Source organism: Oxyura jamaicensis, chromosome 23 (assembly GCF_011077185.1).
Source record: "Oxyura jamaicensis isolate SHBP4307 breed ruddy duck chromosome 23, BPBGC_Ojam_1.0, whole genome shotgun sequence".
Classification (NCBI taxonomy): Eukaryota; Metazoa; Chordata; class Aves; order Anseriformes; family Anatidae; genus Oxyura; species Oxyura jamaicensis.
The window spans coordinates 1,038,269-1,055,248 of record NC_048915.1 but is presented as its reverse complement, the minus strand read 5'-3'; the positions used below and the strand labels follow the sequence as shown (position 1 = coordinate 1,055,248).

The 16,980-nt window shown below is 46.9% G+C and overlaps 1 protein-coding gene across 15 annotated transcripts in view; it reads left to right on the top strand.

Annotated features, from left to right (window-relative positions):
- The window catches only part of HIVEP3 (HIVEP zinc finger 3), a 249,858-nt gene that overhangs the window by 185,329 nt on the left and 47,549 nt on the right, over positions 1-16,980 (top strand). For all 15 annotated transcript variants that reach the window (XR_004755872.1, XM_035345429.1, XM_035345422.1 and 12 more), the window contains 2 exons: positions 1,078-6,737; positions 10,857-11,002. Coding sequence is in view for 14 of the 15 variants with exons in the window: in XM_035345429.1 (XP_035201320.1) it covers positions 1,620-6,737; positions 10,857-11,002 (5,264 nt within the window). In the remaining variant the exon portion in view is untranslated. The remainder of the gene's footprint in view (positions 1-1,077; positions 6,738-10,856; positions 11,003-16,980) is intronic.

The following is a 16,980-nucleotide window of genomic DNA, read 5'->3' as shown; positions in this document are numbered from 1 at the left end:
GGCGAAGTGCCCTGTGCCTCCCTGTTTTCTGTGGTTTACACTTCAGCCCCATCCATGGTGCATGGGGCAGGATTAAAACATCAGGGCTTTGAGCAAGTTCCCATTCAACCAATGCCATTCTGTCATTGCAATGCACTGTACCCTATGGCAGAAAATAGTTTCATAAGGAAGATGCTTTTTTCTGTCTCATTGTAAATTATATGTACCAATTTGTTTCACTTAAAAGCACCATCCCTATTTCCTTGGCAGTACTCCACCCATTTTCTGTTCTATCTGCTGGTGATGCTGTCTTATTTCAGTGGAATCAGAGTATTTCCTCCCCGAGTGTCTCGTTAATAGCTGTATTTGCTGACAAGTGTGGTAGGTTTAATAGAGCCTCCCATTGAAATTCATCATAAGAAGGGTTTGCCTTTATAGACAGCCAATTTCAACATTCTGCCCTTCTGAAATATGTCCATGCTATAGAAGTTGGACTCGCATCATTGTTTGGTAGCAAAAGACAGGAAATTAAAGAGGCGAAATTTCAGTAAAAGAGTGTGTATCCTTTCTCTTCACCTGCTATTGTTGTAAATGACACAGGAGATTACTGCAAGCTTAAGAGCAGATTTTATTCAGAAAAGATTTGCTTTTTATTTGTCAGCAAATGCATGTGCTGCGCTAGGCAGTGCTTTGTATATAGTCAATTTTACTGTGTAGTCTGTTTGGAAGGGAAATACAATTACAAAAATTGTAAAACCATAAATGTTTGCAGGAGATTAGGAGGAATTCAAGTTTGAAACCATTTAGATAGATTTTTCAGAACTGACTGTGTTTCAAGTTACTGTATTTGGTTACTGCTGCAGTGCCAGGTTATGTGTGCATTAGTAGCATAAGTCCCTGAGGTTTGACTTAATACAATTTATGTTTAGATTACCATTACAAGCAATGTCTCATAAATTGTAGACATTCAGTCAGTTATTCTGAATTTCTTTTCACAAAATATTTACTGTTATTCTCTATAAAAGTAGCAGTGTTTAATTACTTTACAAATGCTGAAGTAATCTTTTTCTGTTTGTTTTCTCTTGGATGTAATTACAGAAATGTGGGAAATACTTTTCCAAGGCTTTTGAACTCAAAAGTGGAACAGAAGGAAGACACGGGGGGACATACACCGCTCAGTGTTATTTTCCTTGCACAGGAAAAAAAGATCATTATGAGATGAGCAGCAAAGTCTCAAGTTTTCAAAGGTTTGCATAACAAACAAGAGACACATTGTGGGTTGCATCTTGACTTTGAAGGCTTGCCACTGTCAACTGAAATAAAATGGCAAGGTTTAAAGCCTTAACCAAGTTCACAAGGAAAATATTTGGACTAAAAGTTTTGGAAAGTTTTCTCTCTTTGAAGTAGTTTGTCATGTGTTACCAATGTGAACTTTATTGACCTTGAAACATTTTTTTTTTGAATCAAATAGCAACTAGTGACACTTTAGTAAAATCTTTAATCAACAACCATCTCCTGGCGGCTCCAGCTTCGTAGCAAATGCAGGCAAAGCAGGGAATCTACAGAAGAGCCCTTTATTATTCGTAAATGAAGCCTGCCAAAACCTTCCCGAAATAGCATTCAAAGACCCTTTTAAGGTCATGGATCCTGAACAAAGCCAGAAGAGCACAAAAAAGGCTGAGGAAAGTCCAAGAAAGAGGCTTCCCAAAGGAGAGGCTTTCCAAGCCAGTATTTCATCTGCAGCTACGTATCAGGGCAGCTCTGCTCCTTCGCAAGGAACCCCTCTCCGAGATATCATACCACAGCAGCACTTTTCTGGCTCTTTGCCGATTCCAAGAGAGGAATCTCAGGAGAAGACTGGACATCAGAAGCAACCTAAGCCTTCCTCTTTTGAACATCCTCCCCACGTCTCGCAGCTTCAGCAACACACACTGTCACCAGCGTTTATGTCTCCTGGGAAACCCGAGCACGTCCTTGAAGGGCCCACGTGGCAGCTAGTTGATCCAGTAAGACCAGGTCCCTCCGGCTCCTTTTCATCACCCGGGCTTCACTCGCATCACGGCCAGCTCCTACCTTCCCACTCACCGATCATTCCTGGAGAGGACATGCCGTCCGTACAAAAGGTCTATATCCCTCGCCCTTCGCAGGTTTCCTTGAAGCAAGCTGAGGAAGTGCACAAGAAGGAAAAGAAACCTCAGAAGCCAGGCAAATACATTTGCCAGTACTGCAGCAGGCCTTGTGCGAAGCCAAGTGTGCTCCAAAAACATATCAGGTCACACACGGGTGAGAGGCCATACCCTTGCATTCCATGTGGCTTTTCTTTTAAGACTAAGAGCAATTTGTATAAACATAGGAAATCTCATGCTCATCGAATAAAAGCTGGGCTGGCCTCAGGGATCGGAGCGGAGATGTATCCGTCAAGCTTGGAAATGGAACGGATCGGCGGGGAGGACTTTGAGGAGCCCACAGAAGGAGAAAGCACAGATTCAGAGGAGGAAACGGGTGCGATGTCGGGCCATCCAGCAGAGCTCTCCCCCAGGCAGAAGCACACCCTGTTGTCCAGTAGTTTGCTGAGCGCGGGGAGCCAAGGCTCCAGCCACGACCGGTGTTCCTTGTCTCATTCCAGTATGTCCCAGTCGCTTGAGGACAGCAGCCAGTTTGTGGAGCCATCATCAGACCACACTCTGAGCCATAAATCTGAAGATACCCATACCATAAAACAGAAGCTTGCACTCCGCTTAAGCGAACGGAAGAAGGTCATAGATGAACAAGCTTTCCTGAGCCCCGGGAGCAAAGGGAGTACCGAGTCAGGCTACTTCTCAAGATCAGAAAGTGCAGAGCAGCAGATTAGCCCACCAAATACTAATGCAAAATCTTATGCAGAAATTATTTTTGGGAAATGTGGTAGAATTGGGCAAAGGACTGCAATGCTATCTACAAACACAACCCAGGGGTTTCCGCACCTCTCTACCGAAGAGAAACCTAGTATGGTACCATTATCTGTGCCTAGAACACAGGTTATTGAACACATCACTAAGCTAATTACAATTAATGAAGCTGTTGTAGATACCAGTGAAATAGATAGCGTTAAGCCTAGAAGAAGCTCTTTATCTAGACGTAGCAGCATCGAATCTCCAAAGTCTGGTGTATATAGAGAACCGTTTCAGTTTGATATCAAGTCTGGTTCCAGTAGCCAGTTGGATGCATCGAAAGTGTTGACATCCCATGGTGAAAAAATTAAGCCCGAACAATCATTGTTGTCACTTCAGCAATCCCACAGTGCCACAGAGACAGTGCCTCTCCTAAGAAGCCACTCAATGCCTTCTGCTGCATGCACTATAAGCTCCCCACATACCTTTAGAGGTAGCTATTCATTTGATGATCACATCATGGAGCCTGAAGTCTTAAGTCGCAGCCAAGCATTTTCTTCCCATCCTCGAATGCTAAAACGACAACCAGCTATTGAGCTACCTTTGGGAGTAGAATATGTCTCAGAGGAGGTTAGCTCTGCAAACAAAGAGACTGTTTCCAAACCTCCTGAGGAGCCTGAAACCAAGGAAAGCGATCTTACCAAAAAGTCACGGAAGGGACCGAAAGTTAAAGGGTTCATGTACGAGTGTAACGTATGTGGTGCTCGGTATAAGAAAAGGGATAATTATGAAGCCCATAAGAAATACTACTGTTCAGAACTGCAGCTCTCAAAGCCTCGTTCTTCCACTTCCCATACCTCTTCAGAGACAGAGAAAAGTGTTGTGGATCCTGACACGTGGCCCCAGATGATGCATTACAAGCTAGGGAGCAGTTTGGAGCTTACTCCGCTCCGAAAAAGACGAAAAGAAAAGAGTCTGGGTGATGACGAGGACCCTCCAGCTTTTGAGATGTCTGACACTCCCTCCTCCAGTACTGGGCCAGGGGCTCAGTTTACAAACCCAGCATCCTCTGATGCTGCTTTAAACTTAACCCGTGAATCCATTAAGTCACCAGCAGATCCGGGTAAATCCGCACCTTCTGATGTCAGTGCCAGCTTCCATTCCAGGAATACCAAACCGGCTTCAGGTACGGAGGGCAAAGAGAGAAGAACGACCTCAAAGGAGATCTCCGTCATCCAGCACACGAGCTCCTTCGAGAAGTCGGACTCCATCGAGCAGGTGAGCAGCTTGGAGGGGGAAGACAAGCCCTTGTCACAGTACTCATCTCAGCCAGCCACGCAGCACAGCCGACCGCCCCATTCCCTGCAGCCCAAGCTGGTACGGCAGCCCAACATCCAGGTCCCAGAGATTCTGGTCACGGAAGAGCCTGACAGACCAGAAACAGAGCCAGAGCCTCCTCCGAAAGAGCCAGAAAAAACAGAGGAGTTTCAGTGGCCGCAAAGAAGCCAAACCCTTTCTCAGCTCCCTGCAGAGAAACTCCCACCAAAAAAGAAGCGGCTGCGGCTGGCAGAAATGGCTCAGTCCTCCGGAGAGTCCAGTTTTGAATCAGTCTCTCTCACCAGAAGTCCAAGTCAGGAAAGCAGCATATCCCACGGCTCCAGCCACTCCGTGTCATTTGATCGTGAAGATCACAGCAAGACGGAGTCCACCAGCCAGCCCCCTGAATCCCACCCGAAGCCTCCTGGCGTTGGCTCGCATATGTTGATGGTACCAAGCCACCATCACCATTCCAGGGAAATGCGGAGATCTGCCTCTGAGCAGACACCGAACGTGTCCCATCCCTCCCAGATGTCAGAGACCCGCAGCAAATCATTCGACTACGGGAGCTTGTCATCCACCCCTGCCTCCACCCCCGGCCCCTCGACCTCCTCGGCTCCACAGGAGAGACGGAAATGCTTTCTGGTCAGGCAAGCGTCCCTCACTAGACACCCGGAGCATGACCCGGACTCGGCCCCAGCAGGCCGGCCGGAGACAGAAGATCCAATTCCTTCCTCAAGTAAATCTCCTGTGACAAGTCTGCCCCCTCAGCCAGTGTCTTCATCCCCTTTGCCCTCTCACAGCACCTACCCAAGTGATAAGAGTCAGCCGAAAGACAGCCCCCAGCCAGCGTATACCCAGCCGTACACAGAAGCTCTGCAGGTCTTTCATCCCGTCCCCCAGCTAACGCTGCATGAGAAGCAGTACATGTCCCCTCAAGTGTCCATCTTTCCCTACCAGCACCTCCTGCCGCAGCCGGCGCAGTCTGCAGAGCTCTTCGCCGCACACACCATGTCTGACATTCTCTCTGCTCAGTTCTCCATGCCTCAGATTCCTCCTTCCATATTTCAGACCCCACCACTGCCTCTCCAGCAAACGCTCATCCACCCAGGCCAGCTTCACATCGCCCCTCCGTTGATGTCTCACCCTGCCGAGGTGCCCTTCAGGCAGCATCCTTCGTTCCTGCCGGTGCATTACCCTGGCTCCTCACCGATCCCTTCAGCCTTTTTTCTGCCTCTTCAGTCCCAGTTTGCTCTCCAGTTGCCAGGTGAAACTGGTGGACATTTACCACAGATCAAATCCAGCTTGTTCCCGGCAGCAGGAACCTCCAGCCTTTCCCCGTGCACAGAATACGGCTCTGACAGTAGGTTGCATCCTCTGACCCGCACCACAAGCCCTTCGGTGTCCGTATCCACGTCTCAGCTCGTTGTTCCTGCGCGCTCAGACCCCATGGTGTCGCTTGTCGTCCCCGTTCGCATCCAGACGAACATGCCGTCCTACGGGAGCGCAATGTACACAACGCTGTCCCAGATCCTGGTCACTCAGTCCCAGTGCAGCTCCTCTTCTATCGTCCTCCCAAAATTCGATGATCGCCAGCCCAAGGGTACCCTGGTCTGTAGCGCTGACGTTCACGGGCTTGGTTTCGACCTGGCACAGATGATCACAGAGGATCAAAGAAGCATTTTCCAGAGCCCGTATCTGAGAGTGCCCTTGCCCCTGCCAGAACGAAAAGGCTATATGCCCCTCACCTCCCCGTCGGACAGTGTCCTCGGGCTAGAAGGGGGCCCGTCGACAGTCGGTGGAAGCAAAAGAATGCTCTCTCCAGCTGGTAGTTTGGAGCTGACGATGGAAACACAACAGCAGAAAAGGGTGAAAGAGGAGGAAGTGTCTGAAGCAGAAGAGAAGTTGGAAGTGGTGAAGCCACCCAGTGCAGTGGAGGAAGGGAAAAAGCAGGATAAATCTCACTTTCTTACAGAAAGTCAAGGCAGGGTTGAGGTTGAAACACCGCCTGGTTTGTCCTTAGAGCAGTCAGAGCCAAAGGAAATCCCAAGTACTTTGCAGCAAGCTGTGTCCCATTCAGGTTCTCCGAGTTTTGAGGCACTGGAAGAGTATAAGCAGCCAGCTGGCAAGCAGTTCCTCAGCAAGGCACCTTTACAAACCGTGAAGAAAGAAGACTCCAAAGAGCTGGTGGAGCAGTCTCCACCAACCCCTCCAAGCCCTGCACCTCTATCTGAGGTCGCTCACAGTGCAATGAAGTCTCGAGAAGGTACAGATATGAAGAAGGTACTTCAGTTCCCCAGTCTCCACACAACCACTAATGTCAGTTGGTGCTATTTAAACTACATAAAGCCAAATCACATCCAGCAAGTCGATCGACGGTCTTCAGTGTATGCCAGCTGGTGTATTAGCCTGTATAATCCCAACCTTCCGGGTATATCCACTAAAGCAGCCCTGTCCCTCCTGAGGTCCAAGCAGAAGGTGAGCAGGGAAACCTACACCATGGCTACAGCTCCACGTCCAGAGGCAGGCAGGCTTGTCCCGTCCAGCTCCAGGAAGCCAAAAATGACAGAGGTAATGCAATCCTATATATTTCTCCTCATCTGTTTGGATACATGGGAAGAGGGGGACGAGGGATGGGGAATTGCTACGGTTAGTTTAATAGGAATTTGTTCATCCCCTTTCTCAGTTTGGTAAGCACTTGTTCTCAGTGAAACTTTTAGAGTGAAGAAGCTAAAACCCACTATAATCCAAAAAAAAAAAAAAAAAAGGCAAGCCTGCTGCAAGGCAATGTGCCATATTTCTGTTCTCCAGTTTCTACTTGCCTTGTAATCAAAAGAGCATGTAGGAATCACCACCGCACCATGAACCGCCACTGCTCGAGCACAAAGGATTAGACTTGATTTGCATTTTGTGTCTTGATATTTTAAATAGCTTTACAACCTTTTTTCCTTTTTCCTTTTTTTTTTTTTTTTTTTTTTTTTTTTTAATATAAATGCTGTTATAATTCCCTACATTTTGCATGTTATAAACGAAAAGGATTACCTTGGGGAAATGGGATTCTGTCTGGTTGTGCATCTACTGATCTCACATTAATGAACATGGAGAGGCATGCTTAAAAGTATTTAAAAATATTAAAGGGAGATTTGCAAGTGTATTTAGTCTCCCAAAGAAGCGTATAAGCATGCAGTGACATTTAGAAAAGTGCCTCGGTAGGTTAGACATGGAGTCTTGTAAAAACAGCCATGTCGTTTAGTCCCTTTAGTTCATGTCCTTAGCTGTCTGCCTGCTTTTCTAGATATCTGCGGATATTTTATACCTAGTCTTTAGAATTAAGAGGAGCAAGGTAAACGGTTTTGCCCAGGCAGAGCTCACCGGAGTCATTGGCCACATGGGTACAGAAGTCTTTAAGATGCTTCTGGTAACTGCCTAGTGTTTTGTGTCTCACTTTGAGGCCAATTTTTTTTCTCTCTTGGTTAATGCTGAACCATACAGATCCCTTTAATCCAGGTCATGTTCATGTAGATTAGCAAACAGAATTGCTCTAAAGATTTTGCAATTTGATATTCATCTCAAGTCAATTTATATTGATGGATTATTCATTTTATTTCTGAATCATGAAATGAACTCTGAATATTAAATTTATTATAATCACTGCTGCAGCTGCTGCTTATAAATATGTCTTAAAATACACAGTAGAGTCACTATGATTCAATAAATCTTTATTTCTATTCAGCATTTCCACCATTCTCCTGCAGAAATCCAAAAGGCTGAATTTCTGGGGACCTAGGGGCAGATAATTACCTGTGCAGTGCAATAACCACACTGATGCTTGATATTTATGCACTCTTTTTCAAGGGATTTTATCTGAAGGGTGTCGTACCATCCTTGATTTCATTCTCTAATAGAAGTGCCTGTGCTCCTCTGAACTTTGCTCTTTGACATGGTGCTAAAATGCACACACAGTGTGTGTTTCAGAAATACAAGAGACCCTCATACCATGAAGTTAAAGGTTCAGATCTAGACAGGAGTGGTTCAGCCCTTAGCCATCAAAATACTTCTTTAACTGCATACATTTACTCGGAAGACTTAAAAGCCTTTTACACAAAACCCTATGAACTGACCGGTGGTAAAAGTTACAATTTTCATGATAGTTTGCAAGAGTTAGAGCTTGTCCTGCAAAATTCACCAAGAAAATGGTGTAGCCAAATTTTAATATTACTACCTGCTGCTGAAAGGAGTGGGTTTTGCAGAAATCATGTTAATTTCAATGGAGACAAATTGACCTCATGCCAAGTAGAGAAATATTTTAATTAGATGATCAGTGGGAGTGAAATCCTCAGTTTAGTCACTAAAATACGTATGACTGGCACAGATTAGGAAGTAGCATTGCTGGTTACTCAGGAAGATGCGATTACCACGAGCTGCGTAGCAGTAGCATCAATCAAAGGTTGAAAGTTCAACCTTCAGTTAACTCTGCCCTCGCTCTTTTCCTTAAATATTTTCTTCTTTATGTAACTATAAGCTGTCAGTCAACACAACAGAAAATGTAAAATGGCTCTTATATTTTGTACAATTATGCATGCAGCAAGCTACCAGCAAGCAGTTGTACTGTGTATACTGTCTACGTACTTGGCTTGATTTCTAAATTACCAGTGGGATTTACTGAGCAGATCAATTCTGAAGTGACTGTAGGCTGCAACATGCATGTAGGGATGGTTAATTACACTGTATTGGGCTTGCACAGTTTGTAAATTAAACAAGATTGTAAAAGGAGGTAGTAGTGACTGTATGATTTTGGCTCTCCATGGTGCCTTTCATTTGTCTATGTTTTGTGCTTTCAAAAGTTGCAATAAATAAACCTCATTCTGCATCTAGAAAGTCAATTGTTTTGTATTCCTCAGTAAATAAGGAACTGAACTGGGAAGGTATTCACTAGCAGTGTTACGAACACACAGCTATCAGGAGGTGGTCACACACCGCTCAAGGTGCTCTGGGTGTCTCCTGCCACCACTCTCCCCCGAGCACAGAACCCTCATTGCCCAAAGACACCCTCATGAGCCCACCTCTGCTGAGAAATTGTCGTAGTGGTCCCTGGCACAGTTCTGGCCTGGGCTGGCAGCCCCCTCCCATGCAATTCCCAGGCACATTTAGGGAGGACAGGCCGGGGGCTGTTCCCAGGAGGTATCTTGGAGGGGTACGTGGGTCAGATGGTGCGGATGTGGTCTCATCTGTGTGAGCTGATCCCAAGGATGGGGTAGTCCCAGGTGCATTTAATGCTCTGAGCCGAGCTCAAGAAATCACTGCACGAATTTGAAACGTTTGACCTCAGTGTTGTGAAGCTACTTTTTAGTCAATCCGTCCCTCTCACTGCTGCAGACCTGGTGGTAGCTTCAGCAGTGTGCTGCCGGGGAGGCTGGGCTGCAACCCTCTAAAGTTTGCATGTCTCCCTTTGAGCTAGTCACTCCTGGCTTCCTCTATAACCATGGGAGACAAAGAGGCACCTCTTGGGTGATTCATGCCCCCGCTAAGATGTGTGTCTAAGGCAGGGCAGATGAATCACTCCTGAGAGCTGCCACTGTTTCCAGTGACCGTAAAGAGTCAGGGATGACCAGCTCTGGTTTAAACTTCTACCAGTTCATTTGCTACTTTCAGGCCAAAATCCCTCTCACCACCAACCCCGGGTCTCTCAAACACCTTCAGCCTTTTTCCAGAAATAATATATGAAGTGAGGATGTGGGCGATTCAGTTATAGTTCAAAGGTATTACTGCATTTATGTGAAAAGTAACCCGGGTAAAAGGCAGTCTGCTTCCCTCTTTCAGGGCTTTGGAGAACCACTGTTGGTAACGTTAGGTTTTAGCAGGGAAATGTCCCAAGGTTTCGTTCCAGGTGGGGAGCTCCCCTTGCACTGCATGGAGGCACAGAGGCAGACGTAGTATTTAGGCCCCGTATACTTTAACAAATAATATTAAATATGTGAGATGAGATGTCCGTGCATGACCAAAGCTGGGTCTGGACAAAGGGTGGCAGGTTTAACAGTGAAAAAAGCAAAATCACCCTGGGAACACGTGGGGAGGTTGAGGATTATTTTCTCCCATTGTTTTTTGGCTTTCTACATTCTGCACCCTTGGCAGCAGGGTTTTGGTGAAAGGAAATCACCCAAGAGCTTTGGCTGTTACGTGATTTATATCAAGTTCAGATGGCAGGAGTCCAAAGCTGTGTGAATGTGTGTGTGTGTGCAGGGGGAAATCCGAGGGCTGAGGTTAGATGTGCAAATTCTGGAGATGTCTGCACTCGAGAGCTTTGTGGATGCGTATTTTAGAGAGCATTATCCAAGGACAGACTGGGACCAGGGACCCAGGGCCCTGCCACACGCTCAGAGCGACCCCAGGCCACCACACTTCTCTGTACCTCAGTGTTCCAGCCGGCACCGTGCTGCAGGGGGTGGCTTAAGCACGCTCCCTGCTTGTAAGTGGGCACTGTGAATGTAACACATCCAGCCGAGCTGCAAATCCAGACGCAGAGGCCCCATTTCTTGAGATGTTTTCCTAATTGCTGCACTTAGCTGTCAGGAGCAGCGTGTGTGGTAGGTTGCTGGTTCTTTCTGAGGCAGCCTGCAGTGTTTGGTCTGTGGAGCTTGTAGAGTGATTTTGTATGTAATCAATGATTGTTTTGCTCTTTTGGGGAGATAGGTTCATTTGCCTTCGCTCCTTTCTAATGAAGGTCGAAAAGATATAACTAGAGCTGAGAAGGAAGAGGATAAAAGAGGAAAATCAGAAGAAGAGACTCTTGTAACCAAAAGAGGGGAGCCGGTCAGGATCAAGATCTTTGAAGGAGGGTAAGTGTCGCATTTTATTTCTCTTTTCGTATCACAGCCAAGTGCATAGGAGTTACTGATACTGATAATGATGGCAAGTCAGTGAAGGTGCCGTGTGGAGGTGAGCAGAAGGCCAGATGTAGTTGGATTCCAGGTTACTTTCTGCAGCCACCTCAGAAACCTGGCCCTCCTACGAGGTACTTCGGACTGCATTCGGATTCTTTTTTGAGTTGTCTTCAAGTTACAAACCCCTTGATCTCTTCTCTGAGCAGGTGGTTGAGTGAAGACAGCTGGAGAACACAAATGCATCCTGTAGCTGTCTCTGATGTGCCAGGGGTGTACTCCCGATCTTCTACATCTTTCCAGAGCCTTCCCCTGAAAATGAAGTTCTTAATGGTTCCTACCATTATGATGGGAAACTGGGAGGATCCTTTCTGATGCTTGGGTTTTAGGTGGGGGAGAAAAGGATTGTTATTGATGTGATTTTAATCCCACCCAGCTAAAGCAGCTCAAACCTGAATGGATGCAAGGTCTAAATCTGATGCATATCTTAATTCGTAGGTCCAGGTAATTCAGAGTGCTCTTCAGTAATTCAGCACTGGTCTAATATTACTGTTTGTCTTTTCAAAAATGAAAAATCAGTTAATGAGTAGCGTGTCTGTGGGATGCAATTATGTTTCATTCTTCAAGATCATCCTTCTTGTGTGCTGCAGAGGGGGCGAAAAAGGACTTGAGAAATCCGTAGCAGGATTCATCAGTTCTGCCCTTGCCATTGGGTGGTCTTGGTTTCTGTGCATTAGAAAAAGGCTTTAATTAGTCAGTGGTTGTGGTTTTCTCTCTGCTGTTACCTGTTGAAGTTTGCTTTTATTTTAAAGTGTTTCATGAGCAGATGATCACACTAGCTAACCAAGAGAGTAAAGTAGTGCTCTGTGAAAGGAAACCTGCTTGTTTGCTCAGGACAGCTCACCTCTCACCCAGACACAGGCACTATGCCTGCAGCTCGGGTTTAGATACCTCGGCGTGAGTGGTGAGCACAAGGAGCCAAAGGAGGAAAGGAGGAGCCTTTCCCCGTCACATTCACATCAACCTGGACGGGTTGTCACCTAAAGTGATTCATGGAGGGAGCTGGGGGATGGCAAGGAAGAAATAGACTGGGAAATATGATGGGCTCAGTCCATGGCCATCACCCTCCCATTGCAGATAGGGCCCCCGGGACCAACTGAGCATTGGGTTTTATTGACTTAAAAGCCCACAAGGAGCCTCCGTTTCCCTCGGCTGGGTTCTCATGGATGTTTCAGAGGGACTCTTGGACTCCTTCCTAGACGTGATTAAAAAGGCTGAGTTAACATGAATGAAAATCACCTTGCTCCTCACAGAGCTGCTCCTCAGAGGTTTTTTGGGGAGAGATGCGGAGGTGCTTTCGAAGAGCCACATCTCCGCAGCCCTGTGCTCCCGTGGGAAGGCTGTCTGCTGTCCCCAGCCGAGCAAAACGGATGGGGAGTCACATTTTCTACAAGACAGACACAAAATAAAGCAACTTCTCCAATATGTTCTGCATAAGCCAGTACCAGGGAATGTATTAGTCATCCTGAACGTATGCTATGTTTTATTTTAAAGTTCCTGTAGCATTGGCTTAAGGCAGCCGTCCTTCTGGATGTGAGATAGAATATAGTAGCTGTTTAATGCCAAGCACAGGCATGAGCAGAACACACCAGATCGTAGAAATACACTTAATATCGAAATTAGATGGCATACACAGTGCTGAGAGGTCAGGAAGGACAGGATGTTCTCCCAGGGTGCTTGGTACAGACCTGGTGGTTCGTGCCTAAGTCCCAAAAGGTTTCCTACAGTAAACTACAGTAAAGGAACAAGCTTGCAGATGAAACTGTGTGGTGCCTAGGGCTTTGCACACAATCCTAAATGGATCACACCTATCTCCTGCCACCTCTTCTGTTTTACAGAAAGTACATCCATTCTCAAGACGTTATTTCACCTACTTCCTCCCCACGCCTCCGAGATTCCCTCTTTGTCTCATTCCTCTATTTATCAGTTTCACATGGTCTGCTCCAGGCTAGACCCATCCTTCCAGTGCGATGTAGTTGGTTTCAAATCGTTTGGAGCCAATCCATGCTCTGTTGCCTCAAGCAAGGAGGGAGATTATAAAGAAATTTGAGTGTTCTTACACAAGTTGAACTTGCTGCAGCTCTTTTAGCTCCCTCTTCCTCTCAGCTTTTGTTTCTTTAGAGCTCATCCCTTTCTCAATGCTGTTTTCACCACTTGCATTTTCCCTCTGTGCATCCTTCTTCCAGTCCTACTGCTGCCTTTCCCCCACTGCTAACAATGCTTATAGCACTGCCAGGACCAGCCCTGCTGCTGTCCAGCCTGCTGGCTAGAATTGTATTCCTTGGCTTTCAGCGAAGACCAGGAAAGCCAAATTTCATGCTTCCATCACAGCTACTGCCCATTTGTAAGGACGATCTTGCCAGAGGCTCTAGGAGCTGTGCCCTTTGTGTCGTGGTCAGGTTTCTTGGGGACTGCGGGAGGAACGCGTGTGGTTCTGCCTTGGCTTTCCCACAATTAGATGTAGATGGGATCTGCAGGGTTTCATCTGGGCTCCTGTTGAAAGAACAAATTCCTCTTTGAGCAAGTCCTAAGACCATTCCATATGTAATTTCAGTGGTGACTTTCTGCCTACAGCCATTAAATTTCGTAGTACCGAGCATACCTCCACAGCAGGCAGCACTCACCACAGCACAAGCACTGCCCTGCACCTGGCTGCAGAGGAGATGGGGGTCACTGAGCATCCCTCACGCAGGCTGGATGCTGCCCTGCCTCGTTAGGATGTGTCTGGGAGAATCGTGCCATTAGGCAGCCAGCTCAGAGTTCATACTCCTGAAGGAGCAAACCAAGATACCCACCGGCCTTGTCCTGAGGGATATTGTTGTGGTTTTGAACAGTGGAAATGATCTTTGAAGGTCAGGCTGGCCAGCACAGCGTCAGGGGAAGCGCCGTGATTCCTCGGTGGCTCCGTGTCACCTTCATCAAACCGCCCTGGAGCTTCGGAGGCACCGGGCCCATTCTGAAATCTGACATCATGAAACTTGATTGGTATCGACCTGATTTGAGAGTGAGGCCTGTGATGGTATCATGGTCTTGTCAGGGAAGCGTTGCCTGTTTACTGTGCATTAGTGTTTCCGTGAGGAAATCGGATAGGAGTGGGGATAGTTACTGTCAATTCGTGTTCTTGTTTCACAGCCAAACAGTCGGTGCTCTTCTGCTGCCCATCGGTGGGCTTACGGCTCTAGCTGGTTGCAACCAGTAGGAAAAGCAATGCCAGGAAGCAGGGGGGTTAAGAACAACTAACCTTAACTGGCATCCCCAGAGCAGTGACGTGTAAAATGAATGCTTCATCAACGGGAAGGCAGAGATGCTCTCTGTGGAAAACTGTTCCTTTTTTTTTTTTTTTCCCCTGCAGTTAGCAAAAATGTTATGGCTACAGCCTTCTGGTTGCACACCTGAGTACCCGTTCATTCACACCTTAAAAAGCAGCTCCCCGTCACACGTGTGCAAATCCACACGAGTGAGAAGAACCCGTGGCGATGTAATACGGGGTGTCTTTTAACACAGACAGATGCACACAGTGCTGTCCTGCCCCAGGCTGCTGTAGGCATCAGTTCTGTCTGACCCAGACACGAAGCCGTGTCCTTCACTCCTCGTCCTCACCAGTAAGTAACAGAGAGTTGCAGGTTTGTCTGCCATGGGATCTTCTGACCCAGAGTGGTAAATCCCCACCTTCGATCACTGCTCACCCGAGTCCGGGTGAATTCCCGTCCCTCAGCCCCTTCTGCCCAGTGCAGTACCAATAACTGGGGGATTGCACGAGGTTTGGCCACTGCCTTCCCTGCAGAGCCCCTGGGTTGGAAGGGGAGAGGCTGTTGTCCTCTGTCTCCATGCTGTGGGGTTGCTTATGGGATTTTAGGAAGGTGGGAGGAAGACAGGAAGATATCAGCCTCACTTAGCCTGTCTGCTGAGAGACTTTCCCCTGGGCTGAAGGAAAGCAGAGAAACCTTGGGACAGTTTTATCAGACGTGAACATGACTGCTAGCTAGTGGATGCACGAGTTAAAAGAAAAATCCCTTTTGGGGACCCCTCAGCTGTACGCAAACATCCCTCCCCCAGCTGCCCTCGCGGTTCGTGCCGCTGTGGACTCACTGCGATCTGTGGCCGGCTTCTCTGGGTGATCTCATTCCATTTCTATGACCGGCCACAGAAACTGCAGCTCCCACCACCCGCTGACACACACCTAATGGAAAATCCCTGGCACAACAATGCGAGAGTTTTATTACCCCGGAGAAAGCCTCTCTGTTAAACAAGCAAAGTTTCTCAGCGTGTAACTCCAAACCCCTGCACCAAACCCAGCTCGTTCAGGGGATTTCCTTTGCTGCTTAGATGAGTTCTAAGAATTCACTGTGTTTATTTTGCAAGAGCCGTTCATCCCCAAAACACTAATTTGAGTGCAGACATTAACAGCAAAGGAGGAATCTGTCCGTAGCACGTCCAGCTGTCCTGTACGAGCAATGCCTGGGTGCTCCTTCACTCACCTGCAAGCCTGCTCGCGTCTTAGAGGTGACCTCCCCTTGTGCCCCAGGGAGGTGCCTCATGGCTGTAATATTACATTGAACGGTAATGTTTTTCTCTGTATTCTGTTCTAAGGTGGAAGCAAAGAATTTCTGGAATTTTCATTTTAAATAGAAAGTGAAAGGGGTTTTCCTAAGACTGACTACTCTGGGGAAGAATTGGTATTAAAACTTTTCCACTAGGGCCAGAGGTGCCAGACTGACCACTCACTGTTAATTTGAGCATCTTGGGGGTTTGGTTGCTGGGTTTTCCCTGCCTTCAGAAGTGCTGAGCAGGCATTGCCGAGCTCCATTTATGCAGCCCTGAGGCTGCACAGCCCTCCTGAAAACATGGTCCTATCTGTGTCAAGCTGCTCTCTGAAGTATGATTGTAAAGCCTCCAACATCAGCTTGTGCACAGGTGTTTGTTCTGCTTCTGTAAAGGACCTTTACAAAAACCAAGTTTCTGATACGCGACTTGGTTTTCAGATAATATTTTACAACTAATGGAGAGGAGAGCTTTCATGCCACCGGGTTTGGGGACATCCCTATTGCCTAGACAGATCTGAAAACACTTAACCAGCTTGGGTTGGGCATGCCGGGAAAAGGGAAGGGAAGAACATTCCCTGATTTTGCTAACTGCTTATACGAAAATAAAAGAAATCACGAGAAATGCTGGCAGCTGCCCAGGGATCCTCACCAAGGGAGCCTCCATTTCCCTTGGGGTCGGGTACAGCCTAAAGGGTCAGGATGCTCACGCTCACCGGGATCTGGCCTCGTGGTACTGGGCGCTGTGCCTGGCAGCGTGCCCCACGAGGGGGAAGGACAAGCCTCCTTTCTCATGCCCAACAGAGGAACATAAGGTCTCTTTTGAGCACCATACGTTTACACTCTTTTTTTTTTTCCTTTTTTTTCATAGCACAAGCAAAGCACATTTTCTGCTTAAAAAGCTAACAATCCGAAGAAGACAAGACACAGGGTGGCAATTTAAGGAAGGACGGGTTTGTGAATTTTACTGATGCTGACAAGATGAAAGGAGAGATTGTTTAAAGAGACAGGTTTGCAGGCAGTGAGAAAGGCTGCTTGAAAGATACATTCAGGAATAGCAGCAGAGAAAAATAGCAACCAGAGAAAAATATTTTCAAAAAGAAATGAATATATACCTTTTGCTTTGAAAATTGTTGCATTTTTACTTTAAAGTATCTTTAAAGCTGTATGGAGAAAAGGTTCCATTCAACTTGAAACAAATGATTTCCCCATCCCACCCCATAATAAGCCTTCAAGAAAATTTGGATTTTTTTTCTTTTTATCTCTGGGCTTACTTAAACAACGCTTTTGCCTGATAACTCGGCTTGTTGCCAAGAAACTGAAAAATTGGTTGTT